Consider the following 25,962-nt stretch of genomic DNA (forward strand, 5'->3'; position numbering starts at 1 on the left):
AGTTGCGTTTTTACCGTTTTTCAAGATATGAGGGAGAGATAGTATGCTGAGCCATGTGTCCTGCAAGTCATCCTCATATGCTATGGAATTAGATACTTGGTGTCAGCACACCGTGCTCCATATCAACAGCATCATTTTTTTTTCCTATGCCACCCGCACTGACAGGAATGTGACAAATGTTGCAGTATTTCAAGGGATGGTAACAAAGTTACTGGGCTGCCAGCGGCACTTCAGCCCCTGCATTCAAAACAGAAAACATTCAAATTCTTTCCTGAAGAATGCAGGTAAATTCTACAAATGCACATCAAGGTACGATGATTTTAAATAACTTTCATGTTTTTTATACATTTGAAATTTAACTGCACGCTTGCATGAATCTAATTTTAATGATGTTCAGGATTCTCTTTATTTCTGGGGCTTACTTGAAAACTTACACAAGCTTGCAGACACGATGCTGCTTTTTGTCTAAAAAAACTGTCATCTGTCCATATAAAAAACACATTAACGATAAGGTAGAGCTGGGCGATATAAGATTTTTTCATATCACGATATGTTTTTTTCATTTCAGGCGATAACGATATATATCACGATATAAACCAAATAACTATATTTGTAAGATTTAAATGTGCCGTTGCTCACAAGTAAAATGTGAAATAATTAGCAGCTTGTTTTAATTAAAATATTTATTTCCCATAATAAGTTTAACATGAGACTTCAGTTTCAGATAAATAAAGGCAAATATTGCAAACTACACAAAAGGCAGCTGCTAAAGCGTTTAAGTTTCAAAATAGAACAAACAAAACAGACTACTAAATTGTCAATTCCACTTAGAAACAAAATATTAATTCTAAAAATAAATCATAGGTCGTTTTACAGAAGAACAGACAAAATTGACTAACTTTTGTCAATATCAAATAAACTGAGAACTAAAAGGAAATTCTCAATCTCTCCTTGTTGTATAGCTTAGCTTTTCAAACAGTTTTAACAGTTACTTTAGTCTGACAAAAGCCGAATGATGAATTAGCACTTTCAGTCAGAGATTGAGCATGCACCGCTTTATTGTATTTCCAGACTTGCTTTCGGCACAAATTACAGTGCGCGCTACTCTGTTTTTTGTCAGACTTGAAATAGCCGAAATACCTTCACACTACGAACTTCTGTGGCTCTTCCGTTCGACAAGCCCTCCGGCATTGGAACCATCATCTGTTTTTTCTTCGGTAACCTTCGCTCACGCTCTCGGTTGATTTTTCTCTAGTCGGCAAACTCCTTTCCTTCATTACCCGTGCTGCACGGCTGCAAAAACAAATACACATGTGCGCCTTGGCGCTTGTGCTGTACGTAACAAGTCACGTGACGTGACGCTGCGGCTGTGATTGGTTTGGCTCTGCGCTACTTAATTTGGATTGGCTGTTCTTTTCTTTTTTTTAAGAGGACAAGAGAGATGAGGCCTATCGCAATAGTTTAATTTTTCTATCGAGAAAAAGTTATTTCGCAATACATATCGTTATCGTTTTATCGCCCAGCTCTACGATAAGGGAATCAAAAACACTAAGTCATCACTTTGACTGAGAAAGCTGTGGCTTTAATCTTATTAATACTGCACACAGTATCATTTAAGATATGCTGTCACCAAATGAAAAATCAAATCTTACAGCTCGAGCACTGAGGAAGAAATCTGTGAAATATGCAAGCACTTACATGATTTAGGTTTATGCTGATACCCTATTTAAAGCTTTTTAATATCTCATCTTACATTATAAAATTATTCAGGATGTTCTGCAATTCATTGAAACAATCACCACTTGTTTTTATGTCTTTGACAACCTACTTTAAAACTCACAGTGAAACAGAACAATTCTTCTATAAATAACATGATTATTCTGCTGAGTAATTGTTTTATCATAATGCACATGTTCACAGCAGGCATGTTCCCTGTGCTTGTAGCAGATTTGTCACAAGCAAATGACTGCAGGAAGGAAATTAGAGAGCATAATGGAAGGGAAACAATCAAATAATGCACACATGATATGATGGGCTATTTTGTTGACCGTTCCAACAGCTCCTATAGCAAAAAGTCTTTTTCCTTCCCCACTGTAAAGGCCAAAGTTACTTTACTTTGCAAGAGATGAACACACATTAACAACCATAGGCAAATTGGGAATCATAGTAGATTAAAAAAACATTGAGAGAGAAATATTTGTTAAAATGCGCTTTATGAGTCTTCTGCTTTCTTCTCTGTTTTAGTGGCTGCTCACACAGTAACAGGAAATTGATTACGGGTTTGCCAAACAATGCATGTTCTTAAGAAAGTCAACATTTATATTCAGCGCTCGTTCTTTTCTAGGAACAACAATGTACACTCAAGCAAGGTTACAGTACAAAACATCAGTATTTTGTATAATTAATACATGATTTGAATGAAAATATCCTCATTTGCTAAAGTTGTTGTATTATTAAGCCTGATCCTTATTCCTACATCGCTAATTTAGGATTTATGTTGGACTTGGCCTAATGAATCAGCATAACAACTAAGGGTGTGACAAAAAACTCATGAGGTCAGAAGATTGCAACTCTTAAGAAAAGAACAGGTGTTACATGCTGCACTTTTTATTTCCACCTATCCATTTGTTTTAACTGCTTTCCAACCAGTCTTTACTACCTGGTGACAGGCAGAGGATAGCCTGGACAGGCCGCAAGACAGTTCTAACATGCACAGACATGCACAGACAAATAACAAAAAGCCATCCATATACGGACATTCAGTGCTTACAAGCTCCACACAAAAAAGCCTCAAAGCAGGTTTATATCCAGAACATCTTTGCTGTTAGGCAACAATTTGAGCTTTACTGTTTGGTGAATTAATGTTACAGTGTGTAAAATATCACCACTAGATGTCAGTAGATTGCACATTGCAGTCAGCTGAATTCTATTTTCCCAATTCAAGCACTTAATTCTAACTATAGTGACCGGTGTAGGACAAACTCTGGCCACTGTTCATCTACAGTGAGTGTAGACTGCCAGTCCGCTCTTTACCTCAGTTGTCAATGTGTGTCTATGTCTGTTCACTGCGGAGGAGGTTGTAGAAGTTTGTGAAAGGGATGCGAGTCCATGAGTCAGTGAAGCTCACTTCTGACCGATGACTGCGATACAGAGGTGAGTTGTTGAAGATATCCTACAGCACTCGATAAGTGCTGCTGTTTTTTGCCAGTGTTAGCTGCTATTAGTCAGCATTAGTGAAACAGCTCTGCTGATCCTCTGTCTTTGGTGTACTTCATATGTGGCCAGTAGTCTATAGCCATATACAGTGGCTTGCAAAAGTATTCGGCCCCCTTGAACTTTCCCACATTTTGTCACATTACAGCCACAAACATGAATCAATTTTTGTTGGAATTCCACGTGAAAGACCAATACAAAGTGGTGTACACTTGAGAAGTGGAACGAAAATCATACATGATTCCAAACATTTTTTACAAATAAATAACTGAAAAGTGGGGTGTGCGTAATTATTCAGTGCAGTCAGTTGCCCATAGACATTGCCTGGTGAGTGCTAATGACTAAATAGAGTGCACCTGTGTGTAATCTAATGTCAGTACAAATACAGCTGCTCTGTGATGGCCTCAGAAGTTGTCTAAGAGAATATTGGGAGCAACAACACCATGAAGTCCAAAGAACACACCAGACAGGTCAAGGATAAAGTTATTGAGAAATTTAAAGCAGGCTTAGGCTACAAAAAGATTTCCCAAGCCTTGAACATCCCACGGAGCACTGTTCAAGCGATCATTCAGAAATGGAAGGAGTATGGCACAACTCTAAACCTACCAAGACAAGGCCGTCCACCTAAACTCACACGCCGAACAAGGAGAGCGCTGATCAGAAATGCAGCCAAGAGGCCCATGGTGACTCTGGACGAGCTGCAGAGATCTACAGCTCAGGTGGGGGAATCTGTCCATAGGACAACTATTAGTCGTGCACTGCACAAAGTTGGCCTTTATGGAAGAGTGGCAAGAAGAAAGCCATTGTTAACAGAAAACCATAAGAAGTCCCCTTTGCAGTTTGCCACAAGCCATGTGGGGGACACAGCAAACATGTGGAAGAAGGTGCTCTGGTCAGATGAGACCAAAATGGAACTTTTTGGCCAAAATGCAAAACGCTATATGTGGCGGAAAACTAACACTGCACATCAGTCTGAACACACCATCCCCACTGTCAAATATGGTGGTGGCAGCATCATGCTCTGGGAGTGCTTCTCTCTTCTCTCTTCAGCAGGGACAGGGAAGCTGTTCAGAGTTGATGGGAAGATGGATGGAGCCAAATACAGGGCAGTCTTGGAAGAAAACCTCTTGGAGTCTGCAAAAGACTTGAGACTGGGGCAGAGGTTCACCTTCCAACAGGACAACGACCCTAAACATAAAGCCAGGGCAACAATGGAATGGCTAAAACAAAACAGATCCATGTGTTAGAATGGCCCAGTCAAAGTCCAAATCTAAATGTTTCTAGGCCTATATGTTTCTAAAGCACAGGATGTTTCATCCAGTTTCAGACCAAAAGAGTTGTTGTATGAGCTCTAATTGCTAAAACCCCTCCATAAGAACCTGATAGTGTCTTCTGCTCAAGGTAATCAGACAATCATTTTGCTCTAAACACAAGGGCACTAATCCTGATAACCTAAATATATAAGGCTTAAGTAACACAATTAGTTACAATTTACAGCATCCGGCTGCTAAATGCACTTTAGACATACCAATATAAAATAATTTTGATAGTCCGTGAGAGTCCACAGTTCTCTAAGAAGAACTGAGGTGCTGACACTACATAGCCCTGAGCCAGGGGAGAGAGAGGGGAAGAGAGAGGGGGGGAGAGAAGGAGGAGTTCTCGCTTGGTCAGCAGCCTGCAGAGGATCAGAGCAGAGGATAGCAGTAATTTCAGTGCTGTTCTTCAGACAGGGGAGTCCTTTCCCCCAAGCAGTCGCAAAAACAGGCTGACAGCTACTGTACACACAAAGGACCTGACAGCCCACAATTAACCTTGATGTTAAACCACTGCCACGTCAATTGTCCCTAAACCAAGATACTATAATAATGTCATTTTAGTTACTATATCTGGCTGTTACTGAATCCAGCTCCCCTTGAATTTTCTGTACAGATCTTAAACATCTGTGTCTATGATCATGTGACACAGATATGAAATATTTCCACACGCTCTGAGCTGCATGTTCCATACACCTGCACTTGCAGTGGCCATGATGTTTTTATTTTCCTGAATCTCCATATCTGTGTCATAGACCCCCATACTTGATTGGTTTTTAGAGATTTAGCTGTGTGTAGACACATTCATATTTCAAATGCTACTCTTTTTGTTGTTGTCTGGGAGCCAAAAAATGTGTCTTAGGTCTATCAAGGGATTCAAGTCTTAACTGCACTTCGTTACAGGGCTCTGGATTTGTCTTTGATGCATTTATCACGCAGATCAGTGATGTCAGGTGTCTTGTTTAGTGGGATTTAAGCACCACTGTCATTGACCTTCGGTTGAGTGGTATTTTAAGGGAACTCTGTTCCAGTGAAAAATGCTCTCACAAAAAGGGATCGTGGGTGTACCATCATGTCTTTGAGAGATCTTTCAGAAACTGGACATGGAAATGTCTTCAAAAGCAGAACAAAAATAAACACCATATAAAATGGCAGAACCTATACAGTACATTTGACTGTAGTAAAGCAATTACAGCTGGCATTATTATTATTATAATGGTGCTATTCAGAAGACTTTGACTGCACAAGAAACCTAAGTCTTTGATTTCTTTTGAGTGTATCAATACATAGTTCCCACAAACACACTGTTTCTGGCAGAGGAAGCTTGGAGGCACTACCAGTAAGTCTACAATGGTGCAAAGAGAAACTGGGCAGGTTACAGCATGGTCACTATTCACTGAGAACATGCAAACCATTGTAACTTAACACAGACAACCAGGCGATAACCTGTCTGAAGCAGTCGTTTGCACTGTAAGAACAGAGGAAAATAAACTGACTTTAAAAAATGCAGCAAATCAGCTCCTGCAATGAAATCGCAATACCTAACTGTATTCACTCTTTGGAGACAAAAGAGGATAAGTTGAGCTGTGCTTCTCTTTTAATGGGATATATCAAATGACCTTTAGCGCTGATCATTAGTTTGATTCAAGTAAAGTAGATCATGTTTCTCTTCAAAACCAAAGCATTGATGGGGGTTTTTTAACTTAAAAAATCCTTGTGTATGTGTGGTCAACAGTGCTGAACACAACCCTGTTCACTGGCACTTTACCAGTACAACTGATTCCTAAATGAGTAATTTATACGATATGCACAGGAGCAAACAATTTAATTTCTTTGTTCAAATATTTAGATAAGTGCTCACCGCTAGATTAAATGTCAACAAAGTGGCCTGAACTCAAAAAACACACACACAAATTAGGTGGAAAAAAGCAATTACTCTTTGATTTACAAATAATTTATGTGAAAAAAAATTCACAGAAAGTAAGAGGACGCCACTTTATGTCACTAACACAATTTGGGATAGTGTACTGTGTGCACTGCAGTGAAGGTAAACCTGTTGTCTAGTACTTCAAACTGGCATTTTAATTTGACATGCTGATGAGAAGTGCCACAGGCTGTGCGACTGCCACTGACCTAAACTACATCATGTCAGCATCTACTGACCTACTTTTTGAGTCTGCTGATTTATCCCGGCACAGCCACACCAGTTTAAAGCACATTTATAGTGTACATAAATGTGTATATAATAGAAATTCAAATTATTAATGAATTGCTTTCTGAACTTTTCTGTGAGTTAAAAGAATTGAAATAAAACAATATGGCATTAAACCTCACACACTAACAGTTTAACAAATGAGTGACTTGTGGATGTGATCCATCTAAATGCTATGCTGTAATGTCCAACCATTATTAATCAAGTATGGAGTCAGTCTAATCTGATCCCACTACATTTCTTAATTAAAAGAGAGCTCAACCTCACTTCATATCTGAAAGCAAATTAGAAATGTGGTCAAGTGTTTGCCGATTAAAAATGCCCATCTGCATTATATATAGCTTTAACAAATTGCCTGTCTGCCACATTCATCTGTATGGAAAAATTCGAGAAACTGTTCTTTCAGATTGCTGTAATAGCAGGGGTTTGGGAATGGTGGTCAGCTCATACATTTATTTGTTCTACAGAAAGTGATCTAAACGCAAGCCAGCCCCTAAAGAGGCTGTGATCACAGTGACAGCAGCGAGAGAAAACACAGGACCAATCTATTTCCCTTGTAAACACAGAACACAAAGGCTGGGTCACACTGACAGCATGGGGTGTGTTTTAGTTTCCACCTCCTACACACTCGTGCATCAAATATAGTTCAACAATCACACTCTCCAATGACTCTGAAACCCTTACTTCCCACCCTCCAACTGAACATTTCCTGGGGAATTCCAACCAGGAATATATTCTTGATGACAGAGCAACTACAACAGCTGAGAGGAAAATCACTTCTCTAATGAACAGCAGGAGGCCTTGTCTTTAGCATTTGCTTGTTCTCAACATTTTGTGGCTCAAAATAGCTACTCGTAAATGCATGACCTTGTTATTGTTCTTCACCAAGCAGTTTTAAGTGTTACTTATTGCGCCCCAGAACGCAGAAATTGAACAAACACTGACTAAAAGCGTTTCATGAGAGAGTGTGGTGTATTTCATGAACACGTTTGAAACATTTTATTCCCTGCAAATTAGGCACTGAGCTGAAAGTGTGAACTACAGCTATGGTAGCAAAGATATTGCTAATAGCTTCCTATAATACAAAATCATTGCAGTAATGGCCTCCGCGGTAGTTGGCAATAAATGTGAAAAGCCACAATTTAAATAGTCCTTGGTTTTAATTGTCAGTGCTCAATAAAACTGAAAAATTTAATATTATTTAATCTTAGAAGTGTTGAATCTCTTTTTGTCTTCTGAGCTAAACCTTTCAAATCTCTTTTGGATGAAGCTTACAAACTCTGCTTTCATAACCTTGGGTCTTGTGAATAGCATCTAGTGTTTTGTTTGATGCAGCAGTCAGTTGCCGCTGGCAGATGCATGCTGCATGTGAGCTTGTGACATTGGTGTTCCTGAGATCTAATTATATCTGTGTAATACTGTATCGTGGAGAAAGCGTACAGAACTCATTGTAGATGCTCAGGCAGGAGAAGGTCTCTTCTTTTAAACACAGGCAAGCCATGGGCCTATATTGTGAACAACAAGTGAAAAGAAAATCCAAAGACCTCGATCTGCAGATTGCAGATTTATGTAAGTTAGGAAGGTCTCTTCAAGCCATTTCTGAACAACTGCAGATTCCAAGGTATGCAAGTACAACCTTTTCAACTTTTTCGTCTCCACTTTGCTAGAGTCTGGAAGAAGACCCAAACTTTCACCCTTGGATGAGAGGAAACTGGTTAGGGTGTTCAAGAACAACCCAGGAAATATGAAGGCTCTGGGTGCCCATGAACTAAAAATGGCTGAACACCAAGATCACTGTCCACAGTGAAGTGAGCTTCACATCATTGACTGAGAGGGTGTGAACCAAGAAGAAGCTCCAAAATGGACACCTTCAAGCTGACTAAAATATGCAGCTACCCACATGAAAAAGCCAAGTTCCTTCTTGAAAGGTTTTATGGTCAGCTGAGACAAAGATTGAGCTATTTGCCCATAATGACAACAGGCATAGTAAAAGTGAGGCTTTCAAATTTAAGAACACTGTATCAACTGTCAAGCATGGTGGTGGTAGCATCATGCTTTGGGGCTGTTTTGCTTCCAGTGGTACTGGTAAATTGCAGTGGATGGAGTAATGAAGGAAGACTATCTTCAAATTCTTCAGCTTCACCTCAAATCAATAGCTAGACTTGGACACAGTTGGGTGTTCCAACAGGACAATGATGCCAAACATGCACTGAAGCTGTTTTTTGGAATGGATAAAGCAGGCTAACAATAAGCTACTGGAATGGACTTCCCAAAGACTTTACCTCAACTCTGAAAATTTCTGGACTATGCTTGAAAGCCAGTTCAGTGTGAGGCACCCAAATCGCCTTCCCTCAAAGCAACAACTATACCAATGTCTCCACAATAAAAACTTATAATGTGTGGTGCCACACCTTATATTTGTTAAGTGTTGAGTCTGGAAATCAATGTATATATGAGACTTAAAGCTTCAAATGTACTGACTCCAGCAGTTATATGTTTGCACTGAGCCGTCTTGCTCTTTTCATTAATTACATAATGGTGACATTATAAACTACATGAAATTTCCATAAACTGGCTTTTCTGTAATTCCATAGATCTGTCTAAATAAAGAGATCTTTATTCAATCTGTATACGCATTAACTTTTTTTGTTCTGTAATAAGATGCTCAAGATGTCTGACCTTATTACAGACAGTAAGATTATTATCTGACATTTTAAACTCTGGAAATCTTCGATGTTTATCCTCCTTGGTTTTACAAATCATTACAGTGCTCATATAGGCTTTTCTGTGAAACTGTGTCTCACACCATAAACAGAACATGTGAAAAAGTGTTTACCACCCTTCCTGATTTCATGTTTGGGCCACCCTTAGCAGCAACAACTGCAATTAAGCATTTGTGATTACTGGCAATGAGTCTTTTACAGTGCTGTGGAGGAATTTTGGCCCACTCATCAACACAGAATTGTTGTAATTCAGCCACATTGGAGGGTTTTCGAGCATGAACCACCTTTTTAAAGTTCATGCCACAGCATCTCAATCGGATTCAGATCAGGACTTTGATTAGGCCACTCCAAAGTCTTAATTTTGTTTTTCTTAAGCCAATCAGAACTGGTGTGTTTTGGATCATTGTCCTGCTGCTGAACCCAAACGTGCTTCAGCTTGAGGTCATGAACAAATAGCTTGACATTCTCCTCCAGGTTTTTTTGGTAGACAACAGAATTCATGGTTCCATTTACCACAGCAAGTCTTCCACGTCCTGATGCAGTAAAACAGCGCCAGACTATCAAACTAACACAACAATATTTTACTGTTAGTATGATGCTCCTTTTCTGAAATGTTGTGTTACTTTTATGCCAGATGTAATGGGACAAACACCTTCCAAAAAGTTCAACTTTTGTCTTGTCAGTCCACACAGTATTTTCCCCAAAGTCTTGGGGATCATCAAGATGTTTTCTGTCAAAACTGAGACAAACGTTTTGCTCAGCAGTGGTTTTCATCTTGGAACTCTGCCACATAGGCCGTGTTTGCCCAGTCTATTTCTTATGGTGGCATCATGAACACTGACCTTAACTGAGGCAAGTGAGGCCTGCAGTTCTTTGGATGTTGTTCTGGGGTCTTTTGTGACCTCTTGGATGAGTCGTCGCTGTGCTCTTGGGCTAATTTTGGTCAGCCGGCCACTCAGGGTTTATCACTGTGCCATGTGTTTGCCATTTGTGGATATTGTCTCTCACTGTGGTTTGCTGGAGTCCCACTGCTTTAGAAATCGCTTTATAACCTTTTCTAGACTGAGAGATCTCAACTTTGTTTGAACTCAGCTATCTGTGGAATACACCACAGATAGCAGTTTCTAAATACCTTTACTTAGAAACTGCATTTTGTGTTTACTTGTGTTTTCTTTGTCAAATATTTAAATTTGTTTGGTGATCTGAGACATTTAAGTGTGACAAACATAGAAAAAAATATGAAATCGGGAAGGGGGCAAACACTTTTCCACACCACTGTATGTGGATGAGCTGCTGGAGACCAGCACTACAAGGACTAAAGACCACAAGATCATCTGCATACATCATATGGTTCGCTAAAAGACTATCAACCTTGCACCAAGTTTAACAGGTTCTCGGCTTCTTTGACAAGCCATCAACATAAAGATTTAAAAGAATTGGGGATAAAATTCCTTTTTGTCTAACTCCACTGCGAGATTAGAGAAAAATCCAGAATAAATTCAAACTTGTGCACCCAATTCTTGTTAAAGTCATTAAAGCTGCATGCTGTGCAATCATTACACAGTTAAAAGAAATCATTAAAAGCCCCAAATTACCATGAAATTCAGTGTATGTGAACTGACCACAGCTGTATACGATGCTTACGCTTACACTTTAAAGTAAGACCAAGAGATACAAAGTCAGGAAGCCATACAAAATACCTTGTAAAATGCAAGAGTGTTTTGCATTAGTGGTGCTTTAAACACACTACAGAGGTACTCCTACACCATTTCTTGCTGGAAATGTGTGGTTGGTGGATGCTTTTATCCCACACTCCCTAGTGCCTCACTGTACCATTTGGGAGTGCATTTTAAGGATGGGTACTCCCAGTTGGAATCAAAGCTCTAGCATGCCAGTGATGCCTTTAAGCCATCCAGAATCTCAGCTGTCTACATCATGCTGAGACAGCTTGACCTTTCTAGTCACATCACTCAGGTAAAACATGTCACTCCACAGTCTAAAACTCCCTGACGGCATCGGTATCCTTGAATTGACCATCAATATCCAGTATGCCTCTTGTGGTAAATGCACAGCTGCTGTATTATATACTTAAGAGGAAATGGACTTTAAAAACAACAACAAAAAACAGTTTTTCATTACAGAGAAAAGAAGCTATGCAAGTCTGCAGCTATTATATGGTTTGCTGTGTGAGTCAGACCAGTAATAACACATATGATCCAAGTTGCTCAATGTAAAACCATCTCGGGGATTTACAGTTTGGCACCTTCAGCCCAGAGTCACTGTGCTGAAGCAGCACTGACAGTCCTGTATCTGTGAAACACCCACATAGCTCATAGCTCAAAAAAGCTCTCTTCACAGCGCATCTGTATGAGGCAGAAGGGCTTCTAACGGTTAAGGAGACGTGTCCTTCATTCAGAAGTTATGCGTCTTCCCTGTTGACATCTTGGAGAAAATAAGAACGTTGTGGTGAACGTTCACTCTGAGGATTGGCAAAGGTGTCAGATGAGGGAAAAGCACTAATCTTTCTTCTAAGATGAATTAATGATCAGATTTTTAAAACTGGGGCAAAGCACAACAGTCCCTGCAAGCGTTAACAGTCTTAACATACTGACCAGTATTTTATTCTCCCTACATTTTCATTAACCTACAGTAAGTCATTCACCAGTGGCTACATCCCTGCATGCGCACTACACATCGTCAATGTCAGCTTTGATGTTGAGCCGATCCAGATAACATTCAGGTCAAGTCCAAGTTACTGTACAAAACATTTTTTGCAGAGCAGCGAGGATGCTGGAGCTGAGCAGCATTAGTTACCTATTTAGCCTACTTCTAAGGACGAAACTGGGGAAGCCTAGATATTTAAAATGCAACACCAACGCCAAACAAGTGGGTCAATCAAATACTGTTACCTCTTATCTGTCAATGTCAAAAGCAATCAGTTATACAGTAGGCGAAGAAATGGGCTAGATTTACCAGTCTTATTTTAACGCGCAAACGAATCGACAGATGTCAGGTCCAAAGAAGAGCAAAAGGAAATACCAGAGTGGAAAACATCACACTAATCATGTGAAAAGGTCGTCTGCAGACTGTTCATGTGAAATGTTGTCAGCGCTTCTGCTGAGCCAACATCGAGCGGTCCGCCTCCCTGTAGTGAGATCATTTGGGAGGAACAGCACCTTGAAGAATAACGCCAGGATTTAAAAAGAAACTGGATAGAATCTCTTAAAAAATTTAAAGCAGAATCCTACCTGATGTCCCTCACTCGTCAGTGCATGCGAGCTGACTTGGATGTAGGCGAAGCGACACACACCGCAAGCGGGTCAGCTCAGCCTGACTGCCTCCCTCCTCCACGGCATCAAGCCCCTCCTCGTTTATCGTACAGTGGAGAAGGATGAGGGGGAGAAGAAAAAAAAAGACCACAAATCTGTGCGCCGCAAAAAGGAAGCGGCGTCACACTCACGCACAGTGTCAAATAATATGTGTCCCGATGAAGACAGATTTACAGCCTTACCAGTCAGATGAGCAGATAAAAATAACCTGACAATCATGCACAGGGATAGACGCACGGAAGATTTGAGAGACTGACCTCTCTTATTTTGAAAATGCTTTAATTTGTGCAGTGTAGAGCACCTGTCAAAAGCGTGTCTTCACACTAAGCGTTAATGGAAGCCTGGCATGGAGGTTCATGTTTAAAGTGGGGGCAACCTCCACAAGTCTTGCTATAACGTGCAGGAACATACATCCCACATAACATTGAAAAAGAGTATCTGCCTGTTTTTCGTGTTTAATTACACTTACACTAACCCAATAATCAAGCCATCAAATTAAGATAACGCATTAAGATGTATTTTAGCGACAAAATGAGAATATTATTTAATGTATCAATATGGCCAGCACCTCCCATATCGGTGGGTGCACTATTGTTTTCTAAACATATACTACCCCCTAATGGAGATGTGGAAGCATTTATGGTCAGGAAAGACGAGGACATGCTCATCTCTGGAAAAATAAGGGATGGACTCGGACAGAGCGAAAAGTATTGTCAGTATTTTGCAAAATGGGTATGGATGATTTGTATTCCAAAAAGATTATTAAAATATCACAGCGGGACCGATTATCCTAGTCTACAAAGCCCAATCAAAATGTGTTTGATTTGTTTTTTCATTTTCTCACACTATCCAAGGTGAGCCTTCACTTCACAAAATAATATAATACTATAAAGGGAATACATTAACTTTAAGCTTTTCTTCTGACAGTTAACTTTCTATATTCCGCATAGACAGCCCTGTTTGTGAGCTTTGAGAAAGTTTTTAAATAGCTTACAATATCCATCATTTTTTTCAAATGTGCCTTCTGGTCCGCAGGGTACAAGGTGTTCGAAAGGTACGTGTGAATTAGTGATGCGGCGTGAACATTTTGGCAAACATTTCTAAGTAGCCACTCTCGTTTAGAACACTTTCCTGGTACAGCGTTAGCTCTGACATCATCCTGTCATTTATTGCCTGGTAACACGCAGTAACCAAGTTACTCCACTTGAACTTTGTCGTGTTCAGAGTGGAGTTTTTTTCCACTTGGGTCTTTTCAATATGAAGATGGTCAAACTGCCTTTGATGCAGTACTACCAGGTAATTAAAAAAAAAAGGTACAGAAAACTGATGCAGGTTTTCCTCTTCAGTGTTTGAGTTTAACTAATAGTTAAAGCTAACTTTTGTTGTGCTGTCCAAGAAAAATTAAATCTAGGTGTCAAACTGTCTCACCACAAGAGGGAAGCATTGACATAACATTGCACTGATATGTGAAGATCAAAAGAGCAATGTTCAGTATACCAATAAATGTTATCATTGGCCTTTGTTTAATTATGATGTTGATATTTCAAAAGCCAGATTTGTGATAGGACCTTCTTCACTATATCAAACGTCATCTTTTATAGATAAATACTCTGTATATCTATAACATACTGATATAAATACAGTAGATCTTTATATAAAAGAATCAGGTTATGGGCTTTTCTATTTTTGGGGTCTCGAGTTCTCCAGATTGTATCTTTTTAACCAAGAAAAGTAATGTAAAGATAGAAGTTAGGTGAAAAAAAAATCTATTTTCCTGAGAGATTCTAAAGATCCTGTATTTTAATGCCATCGAAAATATTGTTGCAATTCTTGCAATCATTTTAAGAGTTACAGCAAGCACATTTAGCACATTCTTAATTTTTCCAATTTCACAGATGATTTCCTTCATAAAACTCCAGTCACGTAGTGCGGAAAGCTATCTTTCTCTCAAATTTCAAATAAACATTCAAAGTACTCTCAAGACAGAAAATGTACTCGGCTCATTTATAAGGACATGTGTGTAATGAAGCAAACTGCATCGGGAATATTGGTGATGCAGTGATATGGCAGTAAATTACTTTTGCATCATTACATCACCAATATGCTGGATGCATATTGCCACATTACATAAAAGTATGACATTGATAAGAGTGCAAATATAAACAACCTCACCTGGTTCAAACAACAGAAATTTCCACCTTTATTTCATTAAAACACTCATCAGCATTATATTAAAAACCAAGTTGGTTATTTTTCTTAAACTCTTTAAACCAAACTGATGTCTCCAAAAGTAAATACGCAAGGCAGTTTTGTGTCCTGAACTTTTGACATTGAAATTTAGACATTAATGGCAAGAGTTATTTTTTAATGCTGTTCAGAACTCTTATCAAAAAGATCACCTTGTTTATGTTCTTAGAGCAAGGTAAAGCCCACCTTCTAATTTAATTTCCATGGAAAAACAAACATCTGATTTAGAAGTCTGTCTAAAAACAGTTTGTTTAAAAAAACAGCTGCTCACTTTCAAAGTACAGTAACACGCTTATCTTGCTAAACAGCACGGCAGCCACTACAGGCGCACTGAGCTTTGTTGTGGTTCGGATATTTCCATGGGAACCAGCGGCTAAGGAGAGCAGGAGGATCCTGTTTGAGCCGGAGGCGTGTGTTAGATTTATTGGTTTCCTGCTACATTTAAACACCCTGCGTCTCTCAAAGAGCCACAGATCTGCAGGACCTCCATCTGCTGTCAAGAGAGCCCTTACAACTTCTCTATCTTTCAGCACCTTACTGGAGCTTTTGTCCTTTTTGGGATAATATTGTGGATTATCCATAGCCCCAGATTATAAGGTAAGAAAACCTTCCTGCCAAGTAATTGTTGGGGATATCCTGACTATTTGTGAGTGCATTTGATTTCAAAACATAATTCAGCAACTCAAGTATAATTTTATTTTATTTTTTCACAGAGTTTTGGATTTCTTCCAGAGGACCCATGTGGATGGTGGAGAGGATCCGCATGTCAGTGGAGAGAACTAGCCTGCCTACCTTGACAGCAGAACTCAGCTATAAACTTGGTGATATCATGTTGGGAGAAAAGGCAGACAAATCCAAACGGATTTCTCTTTGTCCTAATATCATCACCCCTGACAACATCCCAGAATTCTGCATCCCCCCAACGATCCTGTCCTTGCAGGAGAAGAACACGGAGCAAAGCCGAGCAGCTCGCATTATGAAGGTGCCTCCAGGTGGAGGACCCAGCCCTGAGACGGAGATGACGTTTCACGAGCCGTTCAACCAACATATTATTCAGGTAGAAAGTGTGGATGAGAGCCCCTACGATGGCTGCAGTGATGAAGAGAGCACCAATGCCGACCCTCAGAGCCAGGCTGCCTTATCGCTTCCACACTTAGCCAAAACCCAGACCAGCTATGGCTTTTGCACTCTACTAGAGAGCCCCCACACAAGAAGAAAGGAGTCAATTTTCCATTCTGATCCAGGCTCTTCTCCCCTGCTGCTGCCCAGAAGTCGATCCAGCATGTGTTCCAAACTCACCCCCTCCACCTCGCCCTCCTCCTCTCCTTCCTCCTTTAGCCTTAACAGCCTGACCTCCAGGCTTTCCCCAAGAGGCTACACCCTAAACTGGCAGACCACTCTAGACAGTGATACCACTTCCTCTACTGAATCCTCTCCTTTCAGCTCGCCGCTGCTGGCCAGGTGCCCTGCCAAGTCTTCCCTCTTCAAAGCGCTGAGCCATGAACTGCTGTTGTCAAGGAACATAAGGAAAGCAATGGTGTCTAGGAACAATTCCCTGTCCACAGATGAAGGCAGCTCCACCGACAACAGCCCCAATGTCATGAGGAGGGCATCAGAGGGGTTAGCTGAAGGGCTGCCCAGCAACTACAGCCTGGCACCACCCACCATTTTCCCCATGGACTTGATTCTGCATAGAGAGAGGGTCATGAAGGAAAAAATGGTGCCCATTGGAAAAGAGGGCAGTCTGAGACTCTCAGCAGAATACTGTCCAGATAACCGAAGACTGCGAGTTCGACTCATCAGTGCAGAGGGTCTTTATCCCCTGTCTGTAGACCCCAAGATTATCAACTGTAGTGTCAGCCTGTCTCTGATTCCCGGAAAAATCCAGAAGCAACGCAGCACCGTCATCAGAAAGAGCCGTAATCCGATCTTCAATGAGGATTTCTTCTTTGATGGTATCTCAGAGGAAGACCTCAGCCAACGGTCCCTTCGCTTTAAAGTCGTGAACAAAATGTCCACTCTGAAAAGAGACTATCTGCTTGGTGATTGTGATTTGCCTCTTTCAAGCATTGTAACCTTATAAAGTCAAGTACTTTTTTAATGTACTGAATTATTTATTTAAATTTTTGTATTGTAAAAGAAAATTTTGTATTAATTAAATTATGGAAAAAGTTGACATTGTCTGTCTCGAGTACATTTTTTTAGTTTAAGACAAGTTACACCATGATATTACAAACCAAGCCTGGGACAGAGAAATTTTTATTTCATAAAAAGGGTCAAATCAACAAGAAAAATTGAATATTTACTTAAAAAAAAACACATTGAAAAATATCCCTTTACAGCCTGTCAGTCATTAATTTGTTAATGTGGCTGTACCATCCGCTGGAGTGAGACAGCTCCCATCTCCATTTCTCCTAAGCCTTTTGTCCTCTTCCTGACCTTTTCCATGATGAAAAATATATCTAAAAACCAGAAATCTTACATGGGCTTTTTTCCGTTTCACCTTTGAGTATGTATAATTTCAAGGTACACAAGAGAAGCTATTTTCTTTTTTCAAATGTAATGCATCCACCTCCTGTCATATTTCATTATTATCTGCTGAAGATATAAGAGCATCTCATGCATCAAATAGTGGTTAAAGAAAGATTTTCCTCATATTTCCTAAAAAACAGTCTTTCTTCACATACAAGTCAATCAATGCCAAATGATAACCTGCTAATATCCTCCTTTATTTAAAATACAGCAAAGGCAAAAATGTAAATGGGAAATAAAAACAAACAAACAAACAAACAAACAAACAAACAAACAAACAAACAAACAAACAAAGTCCCTTTAATTTCTGAATATACTGCACTGCTTTTCCTTAAATATAGTGTATGAGCTAAATATGTTTGCTCCTTCCAGCCTCCTTAATAGCCAAAAACCAGCGTCTTAATGCAATATGTGTATATACACATATGTTTACTCGACCGAGCAGAGCAGCACCTCTAAATGCAGACACGCTCCAAGCATATCCTGCTGCTCTGAGTAATAAAGATCCGGCTTAAAAGCACCAGCTGCCACGATAACTACTGGTTAAAGATTAATATGTTTCTCCAGGCTCAGAATATCTCTGACGGGGGGCTTACAACTTTTGGTTATAAACTATATAACAAAATGATGTGCAGTAATGCAATGAAATGGGAAAAATAAACAAATACATTAACAATAAAAAATTACTACCAAAGCTATAGCAATAACCTGACGGATTTTAATTATTATAAAGCCACATGTTTTTAATGAATATGTTTACTGGATTATAGTTTGAATGGCGTCCCTGAGAAAAGCTTTTGGACAAACACAGCTCAGTGCGAGCTTTAGTTTGAACTGCAGCTCCACAATAGTCAGAAAGGCCTGAAAATCCCCTCTCAATTGTTTGCATGAAAATAAAGCTTTTTATTTTGTTTGTTGTTCAACACATTTGTATTACTGTAATGTACAAGGTCATATTGATTCTTTTAAACAAGCCTTTAAAAATTCCCCACCAACATAGTTCAACAGCAGCTTTGCACAGGATGTATTTCAATATTTCCGTGAGGAGGCTGATACGGCTGGATCATTTTGTATCGACTGTTGGTTCAACTGTGAAATATCCCATCATAAAAGAGAATTACCTGTGATTCCCCTAACTGGTCAATCAATGATTTCTCTAGTCTTGATAGTTAACAGCAGCAACACACACTGGGTCCATGCTGGTGCCACATACGGGCATTGTTTTTTGAATTAGTGGGTGTATTAGTTATTTATTTAAAATGATGGCATTAAAGCGATAATTGAACTTTATGGAAACAGGGCTCACTTTAACAATTGTCAGGCTTTTTCCTGTTTCTATCCTTTTTGTCAAGCAGATGGCCATCTCAGCATAACTTATAATTCACAGATATAAAGATAAGATTAATACATAAAAACATTTTTATAGTGCCATCACTCAATGTAAGGTTTATTCCACAGCTGCCCTAAACTAACAGTGATGGTCACTACCAATTTATTTATTTTTTTATGTTTCTGTAAAACATAAAATTATTAGACCCCAGATGCTAATAATCAGTTGTGCATCGTTTTTGCTGGACAACAGGCTGCAGTCTTGTAGTTTTCAACAAGTCTCACACACAAGTCCTGAGCAATCTCAGCCCATTCTTCTTTAACAAATCTCTCAAGCTCCTCCAGATTTGATGTTCCTCTGGCATGAACCTTGGTCTTCAGTTCAGTCCACAGATTTTCAGTGAGTTTCTTCACCAGGAGCATCGCATGTTTTCGGTTGTTGTGTTGGAAGACAAAGCAATGACCCAAAACCAGCTTTGAGTTTATTTTGGTGTGCAACCTTGCAGTCCATCCCCGTGCAGGGCTCTAGCGACTATCTTCTTTAGACTATGATTCCTGACGTGGCTGAGTCACTAGAGTCTTGGCAGTTGTTCTGGGGTCTTTAGGCACATCTCATACAAGTTTTCTTCCCAGAGTCTTTGAACTCTTTCGCTTCCTACCTCTGCCAAGTTTCTTCTGCGGCTCTCTTTGATTTTTTTGATGACACTCCAGTTCTTGACACTTGGAAATGCTTTGTATATCCATCTCCTACTATGTAAGGTTCAACTGGGTTTTTTCTTCTTAAGTCTAAACTGATTTCTTTTGTTTTTGGTATGATGCTTTCTCAAGTGCCACCTCAAGTCTTTGCTGAAGTTTTTATACTGTGTGTAAATTGGAAGATAAGCCTCAGTTTTAACTTGATTCTACAATTTTTGAGCTTTACAAAGTTAAATAACATCCTTGCACTGCAGTGTTTTGTGTTATGGTTCATAAAATGAACAGTTTTTCTCTGGGCTAATAATATTAACCATGGTAATTTTAGTTTTTTTCTGGGATAATTATTTCATTTTGTGCAAATACAAATCATTTATGCTTTCTAAAAATGCTTTCTAAAAACTTGTATTTTAAAAAAAACACTCTGTTGGAAATGTTGAAAATCTCTTGCTCTGTTAAAAAAAAGCACCTGTGAAAATTTTGACTAAAACCTTGAACTTCATACGGGGGCTAATAATTCTGTATTTATCTGCATGGTAAAAACCTAAAACATTCGGTTTTAACATTTTAAAATTCGGTTTGTGTTTCTGTTCAATTACTAGAAGCTTCATTTCATACTATCTGTAGGAAACATCTGGCTCCTTACAAGCTCTGCACTATGAACATAAACGTACAAAGGGGGAAGTGCACTGGCTTCATCTCAAGTGTCTGAAAACAGTTGCCTGGTTACCTTCATTCACCAGGATGCCTTTGCCCAGCTAATGCATATTGACAAAGTACATTAGATGGGCACCTGGAAGTGACAGCAACAAGTAGAAATAATAAAAGATGTTTCAGTCTTCATTACTGTGAATTCCTTTCTCGCATTCAGCTCTCTGCTCGCATCCACACATATTTAGTGTTCATTAGTTTCTTTTAATGGAAATAAAATGTTATCATAAGATATACAAACCGTCCCGTTCCCCGGCCATATCTCTCTTGCCGTTTTACAGCTTCCTACGTAAGAGTCTGTTCCAACCAGTTTCCTTATCTTGTTTTCTGTTTTACCAGGCTCTTAATGGTACAAAGCATATGACATACACTTAGGCATGTCACTTAAATGTGTTTGATCATTCTAGGCACCAGGGCTGCTATTGCTCCACGTTTTTATCTTCTCAGATTAAGAAATTATTGAACTTTTGTTCATGGAAAACTGCTCAGTCATTTATTCCATATCAACCAGATGTCAGTTTCGCCCACACGAGTTAAAGTGGAGCTTTTCTTAGTTAGTTTTATATGATGTTATATAAGTATGTAACAACACAGCTGAAAAAGTGTGAAATGAAAATAATAAATCTATGCTGAAAATTGCATATATTGACTTCAAGAAGTACACAGTTAATCTGCTCTTTTTTTTACCCCTGTTTTGGTTGTGAATGCCTCACTGAATATTCATTGGCTCCTGTGTCGCGTACCTATAAGAGAGGATGACAAAGAAAGAGGAATGGAGCATGTGGTATGGAAATAAGAGCAAGTGGGTGTTCTTCAGGAATAGTTCTCAAGGCTTCTTGAAGGACATTCAAAGCTCTTCTTTGAATGTTAGCTGCCTTAGTTGAAGTCCTGGCTGTGGAGAGGCCCATCTATGACTCATAGTGTTTCATGTTTTCTACCTAGGTATACGTTTACCGCATTGGCAGTGTGTCTGTGATCATTGCCATGCTGAAAAATGAAACAGTAGCTAATTATTCCTCTATGGCACGGACCTGCTGTTAGAAAACAAAGCCACACTTTTGGTATTATACTGTCCTGTCTTTGTTTGTTGTTGTCAGCAATAATGGGTTTTCATTAAATAGTCTGTCTGATTATGTTTTGGGTTGTTGTTGTTTAGCGTCCTTGTAGTCCAGTTTTTCATTACTTCTGTAGCCTTCATTCTCATATAGTTTTTAGGTTCATGTCTTCCTTTGTCTTCGGTTTTGATTACTATTACTTGTTCATTTCTAGTTATTCATCATTGTTTGGTATTCGAGGTATTTTATTTCTTTGTATTCTGTATCTTAATTTTGCATCCTTAAAAAGGAAGGGAAACCAGGTTTCTTGACAGCCACCTTACCACTGAGACCATTTCCGATGAGGCTTCAGTGCACAGTTGATGAATAAACTGACAGGCCAGAACGGCATCTCTCAGGACCTGTGTCAGTTTGTTTCTGTGTGTTTGTTTGTTTCTTAATGACATGACTTTCAGACATTGTTCATCTGCTGTAGGTAGTGATTTAAGCCTGCTAATGTTTCTTTTTTCCTCCACTTGTCCAGTTAGGTCATACTGCACACCGTGCTGAGTTATACCAAGTTTTCAACGAATCTTTCTTTGGGATTGATCGTGTTGGTGCAACAATACTATTTTATCTGAATCAAATTGTGTTATGTCTGGCATTTTTCATAGATTCAACTAAAGAAATGGGGGAAAATGTGTTTTTGTTGTAATAGGCTGCTTGTAATATTTTGATTTTTGATTTTATCATTCATAAGTCAGTGTTAGTGGTTTTACAACCAAAACAAAATAAAACAAAACAAACAAACAAAACCCCCAAACACTCCCCTAAAACTTGTTCAGGTGTCATGAAGTTCAAGAAGATAGGACCAGATAAGGCTGAAGAGACAGACATGAAGTTAACGAAACACACGCTTTTTTGTGGCTCATAAAGTCCAGAATACAAACTTAACAAAATCTCAAAAGCACTGGAGGAAAAACAAATGGAGGGAGAGACACTGGAGAAAAAAGACAGGCACCAACCTGAGGCTATAAATAAACAATGCTGTTATCTGTACTGATAACTGGCATAATAGCAGGGCTTTTTAACTATGGTGAACTTTAGTCTAGAGGTGCCAACAGTAGCTAAAGTAGACAGTTTTGATGTCAACAATACAGAATAGATGCTCAAATGGTTTTTCATGTATGCCGTTCTTTTTTCTCCACCTCAAGGTGCAACAGTCAAACAAACTGCTAATTTTGTCTTATGCGTAACAGGTATGAAGTGTGCTGATGATGGAGCTTACTGACATGTATGTAGACAATCATAAAGAAACCCTGTCAACAATGATCTACATTTTATGTTTGCACAGTCACCGCACAGATACATAAAAGATCATTCCTATCAAAAATCAAATTTGATGTTCCGTTGAAATATTAATGAACCCTCATCAGAGTACCTGATTACAAGAGGTCAAAATATTCCATGATGCAGTGGTAGGACTGTGATTAATTTTTTTAAGGACATGACATCACTGTTTATAGCCCACTATTCAAACTAACACTGCTTCAGCGTCCAGTTTTGCGCCAGGTTCATGGAAGCACTGAGTAGGCTTCAACCTTAGTCTGGGGACAAATGAGGCCAGATGAAACCAGATCTGACTGAAATACACAGACGCACAGACACACACACACACTGGCAATGCCCTATGATGCTCCAAACTCACTCAAGTCTGCATCATTTAATTGAGGTAAGACATTTGCTCTAAATCATGGGTAACCAAATTAGATTTGCTTCTACAATGTTCTGCATTATTGTCTGCACGTGTACTACCAGTATAACCAGTACTATGTAGTTAAATTCTACTTTATTCACTTTAGTTTCCATGCCATTCAGTCTATTCGGGTAATTCATTTTGGCTCTGTTTTGTCAGTTCCAACATCAGTATATTAGTGCACTAAATTGACACAACTGCCTAATACATGTTTTCTGTATAGACATTCACAGTTTGCGACAAGGCTGAGAACAAATCATGCTGTGTCTGCACGTAGACAGACTCATCACTTAGCCTGTGCACCTGCCCTATGTTACACCACCCACTCAATCACCTCAGGCACTGTATGGAGCTGAGTCCAAGCGTGACCTGTTTAGTACATAACAACCAAACGTACTGGTGTTTGGTCTTCCTCACATCTGTTAAGGCTTATATAAACAGAACCGGTGTTTTTGAACTTGGTCAACCCTGTTCTGTTTAGACGCTTACACTTCCTATCTTTATTCCGAGGAGGTATGAACTACTGCAAGTGCGACCTTATTATAGAACATGAAAGAAAGATTGTTGTCCTTAATAGAACACAAGTTTGTGCTGACATTTGTAATTTGTAATAATAAGTATTATACTGTTAACTGAAAATTGCTGCAAAAATTAATAAGTTATTTTTAATACACTGCATTTTTTAAAGACATAACTAAGAGATTTGTTAGTAGCATTAGGACCGGTATTAGGACAGGGCTTGCACAATATTGTTCAAACAGCCATTACACCATTAGGCAAACAGGCCATTATGATACATGTCATGTGAAAGGATCGTGTGTGCATGTTAGGGGAGGAAGGTTTGTTTGATTGATGCTAATTTTAGACACTTCTAAAAATGGTCAGACTGTGTACGCAATATGTGACGCACAATTTCTAAGTAGAATTTCTTTCGCAGTTACTTTTAAGGTGAATTTGTCGATGATAAAGTTTATTTAAACCTAGAAGGCAAAATAAACTGTGTATGACGAGGCACATGGAAAGATGACACTGTCTTCCTTCCTGTCTATCTGTGTTTTTTCTCTTCCAGTAGTGCCCTCCAATCCCATGGCAACGAGGCCCAGGTCCAAGGGAAACCATGGAGATCCTGCCTTTTATGAGGCAGTCCCTGTCTGTTTCATTCAGACATATCTCCGCCTCAGTCATGCTGATGCTTGCATCTAAAACTAGCTGTCAATGGATTCCTCCTGTGCATCTAAATCAAAGCAGGGGGCAAAGTATGGATTTCACAGTTTGAAAAAACCCACACAGTTCTGTGACAAACATCCATATAATTGTTCTTAGGTACATGGAAATACATTGAAAATAGTTTTTAACATATTACAGGAGTACTTGTCCAAAAAGCTTATAACAAGAGAACATATATATTGTATTTAAAGATGGTGCCATGAAATTTCAAGCTGATGTTATCCCTTTTTATCCTTCCTTTGTATATAGGTCATTAGTGTGTTTTATCTGTCAGTACGCATACACTGGTGCTTGGTCAGGTTCCCTGAATGAGAATGGGAATAAGACACTTTTAGGTCTGTCTGTGTCATTTTTACTGTCCTACTTACCATGATCCACTTGCACAATAATGTCCAAACCACAAAGGGGCATCACGGTCCCAATTCCCTCGACTGTGTTTGTCCTTGACTTTGAGATATTATAAAAGTTGTGGACTGTGGAACTAATTATTTATTTGGGAAGAGTCAGTTCACATCACTGTCAGTTTAATCATATTTTAGGGGAGAAATATAGTCATTCTGTTTTCATGAAAAAAAAAAAGCCTTAAAAAAATTACATTTGCCCTTGAAGAACCAAAACTGAAATTCTTGTTTGTGCTCCAGAAAAACATACAACTCTAATAATAGAAACTCTTGGTCCATCAGCCTCTTATGCTAAACTTTCCATCAGGAACCTCGGGGGAAATTTTGAATTTAATTTTACTTTTTATGGTCATGTTCAGTCTCTGGTTTGTTCATGTTTCATCACTTACGAAATATTGCTAAGCTAAGTAGCATTATCTCACAAACAGAACTGGAAACTGTTATTCATGCTTTTGTTTCTTTGAGATTGGATTCCCATAACCTTATTCACCTTATTCACTTGCCTAAACAAAGCATCATTGGCCCGGCCGCATTGGCTTCCCATTCACTCCAGAGTACACGTCATGATCTTGGTTCTCGCTTGCAGTATAGAGCCCTGAATAGTCAAGCACCAGCATATATCAAAGAACTTTTGCATCTGTCCCTAGCAGGTCCCTTAGGTCATGTGACCAAGGCCTGCTGGTTGTGCCACGTATGAGGCTGAAAACTATCCGGTCTTTAAGTCTGACGTCATTAGCCATGCCTGGGCCCAAACTCCGCTGCAGGTCCCTAAGTCACACGATCACTGCGGCATCACTGAGAGTTAAAAACTGTCTAAATCCTTTAATCTGTAATAAAATGATCAGCGTTGTTGCTCCACCAGGTGTAACAATTAAGTTTAACCTCCAGGCATCCATGAAAACGGAATTTATGAAGTTAGCAGGAAGTTAGCTTGCTAGTTTCCATCTAAATATAATATATGACTGAGGGATTTCCGAAACAAATTAAGACGTACAGCTCTGCCATCATTTCCGACATAAATGAAGACAGGAAAGTAAACAGTAGTGACATTTGTAGGGTTACTGAAGTTTGACTAGCTGGTATATAATAATGTGCTACGTGATCGCTAGCGACACAGCTATGTTAGCATAATATAAACAGTGAAGCTGGAGAATGAGCGCTAACTTTTTTCCACTCAATAAAAGTTAAGTTGAGGGCTCCCGAAGGTTCGGGACAAATGCAATCGCATGGCAGGATGCTGGA

General features: G+C 39.2%; 2 protein-coding genes across 4 annotated transcripts in view; one reads left to right on the top strand and one right to left on the bottom strand.

Annotated features, from left to right (window-relative positions):
- The window catches only part of tln2b (talin 2b), an 86,119-nt gene extending 73,288 nt beyond the window's left edge, over positions 1 to 12,831 (bottom strand). For all 3 annotated transcript variants that reach the window (XM_039615395.1, XM_039615394.1, XM_031747494.2), the window contains exon 1: positions 12,710 to 12,831. The gene's annotated coding sequence lies outside the window, so the exon portion shown is untranslated. The remainder of the gene's footprint in view (positions 1 to 12,709) is intronic.
- Positions 12,832 to 15,501: 2,670 nt separating this feature from the next.
- c2cd4a (C2 calcium dependent domain containing 4A) lies at positions 15,502 to 17,153 on the top strand. The gene is made up of 2 exons (XM_031747445.2): positions 15,502 to 15,634; positions 15,751 to 17,153. Exon 2 carries the CDS (start codon positions 15,777 to 15,779, stop codon positions 17,118 to 17,120), a length of 1,344 nt encoding a protein of 447 aa, XP_031603305.1. The 5' UTR covers positions 15,502 to 15,634; positions 15,751 to 15,776; the 3' UTR covers positions 17,121 to 17,153.
- Positions 17,154 to 25,962: the final 8,809 nt, after the last annotated feature.

This window comes from Oreochromis aureus, linkage group 7, assembly GCF_013358895.1.
Source record: "Oreochromis aureus strain Israel breed Guangdong linkage group 7, ZZ_aureus, whole genome shotgun sequence".
NCBI classification, from domain to species: Eukaryota; Metazoa; Chordata; class Actinopteri; order Cichliformes; family Cichlidae; genus Oreochromis; species Oreochromis aureus.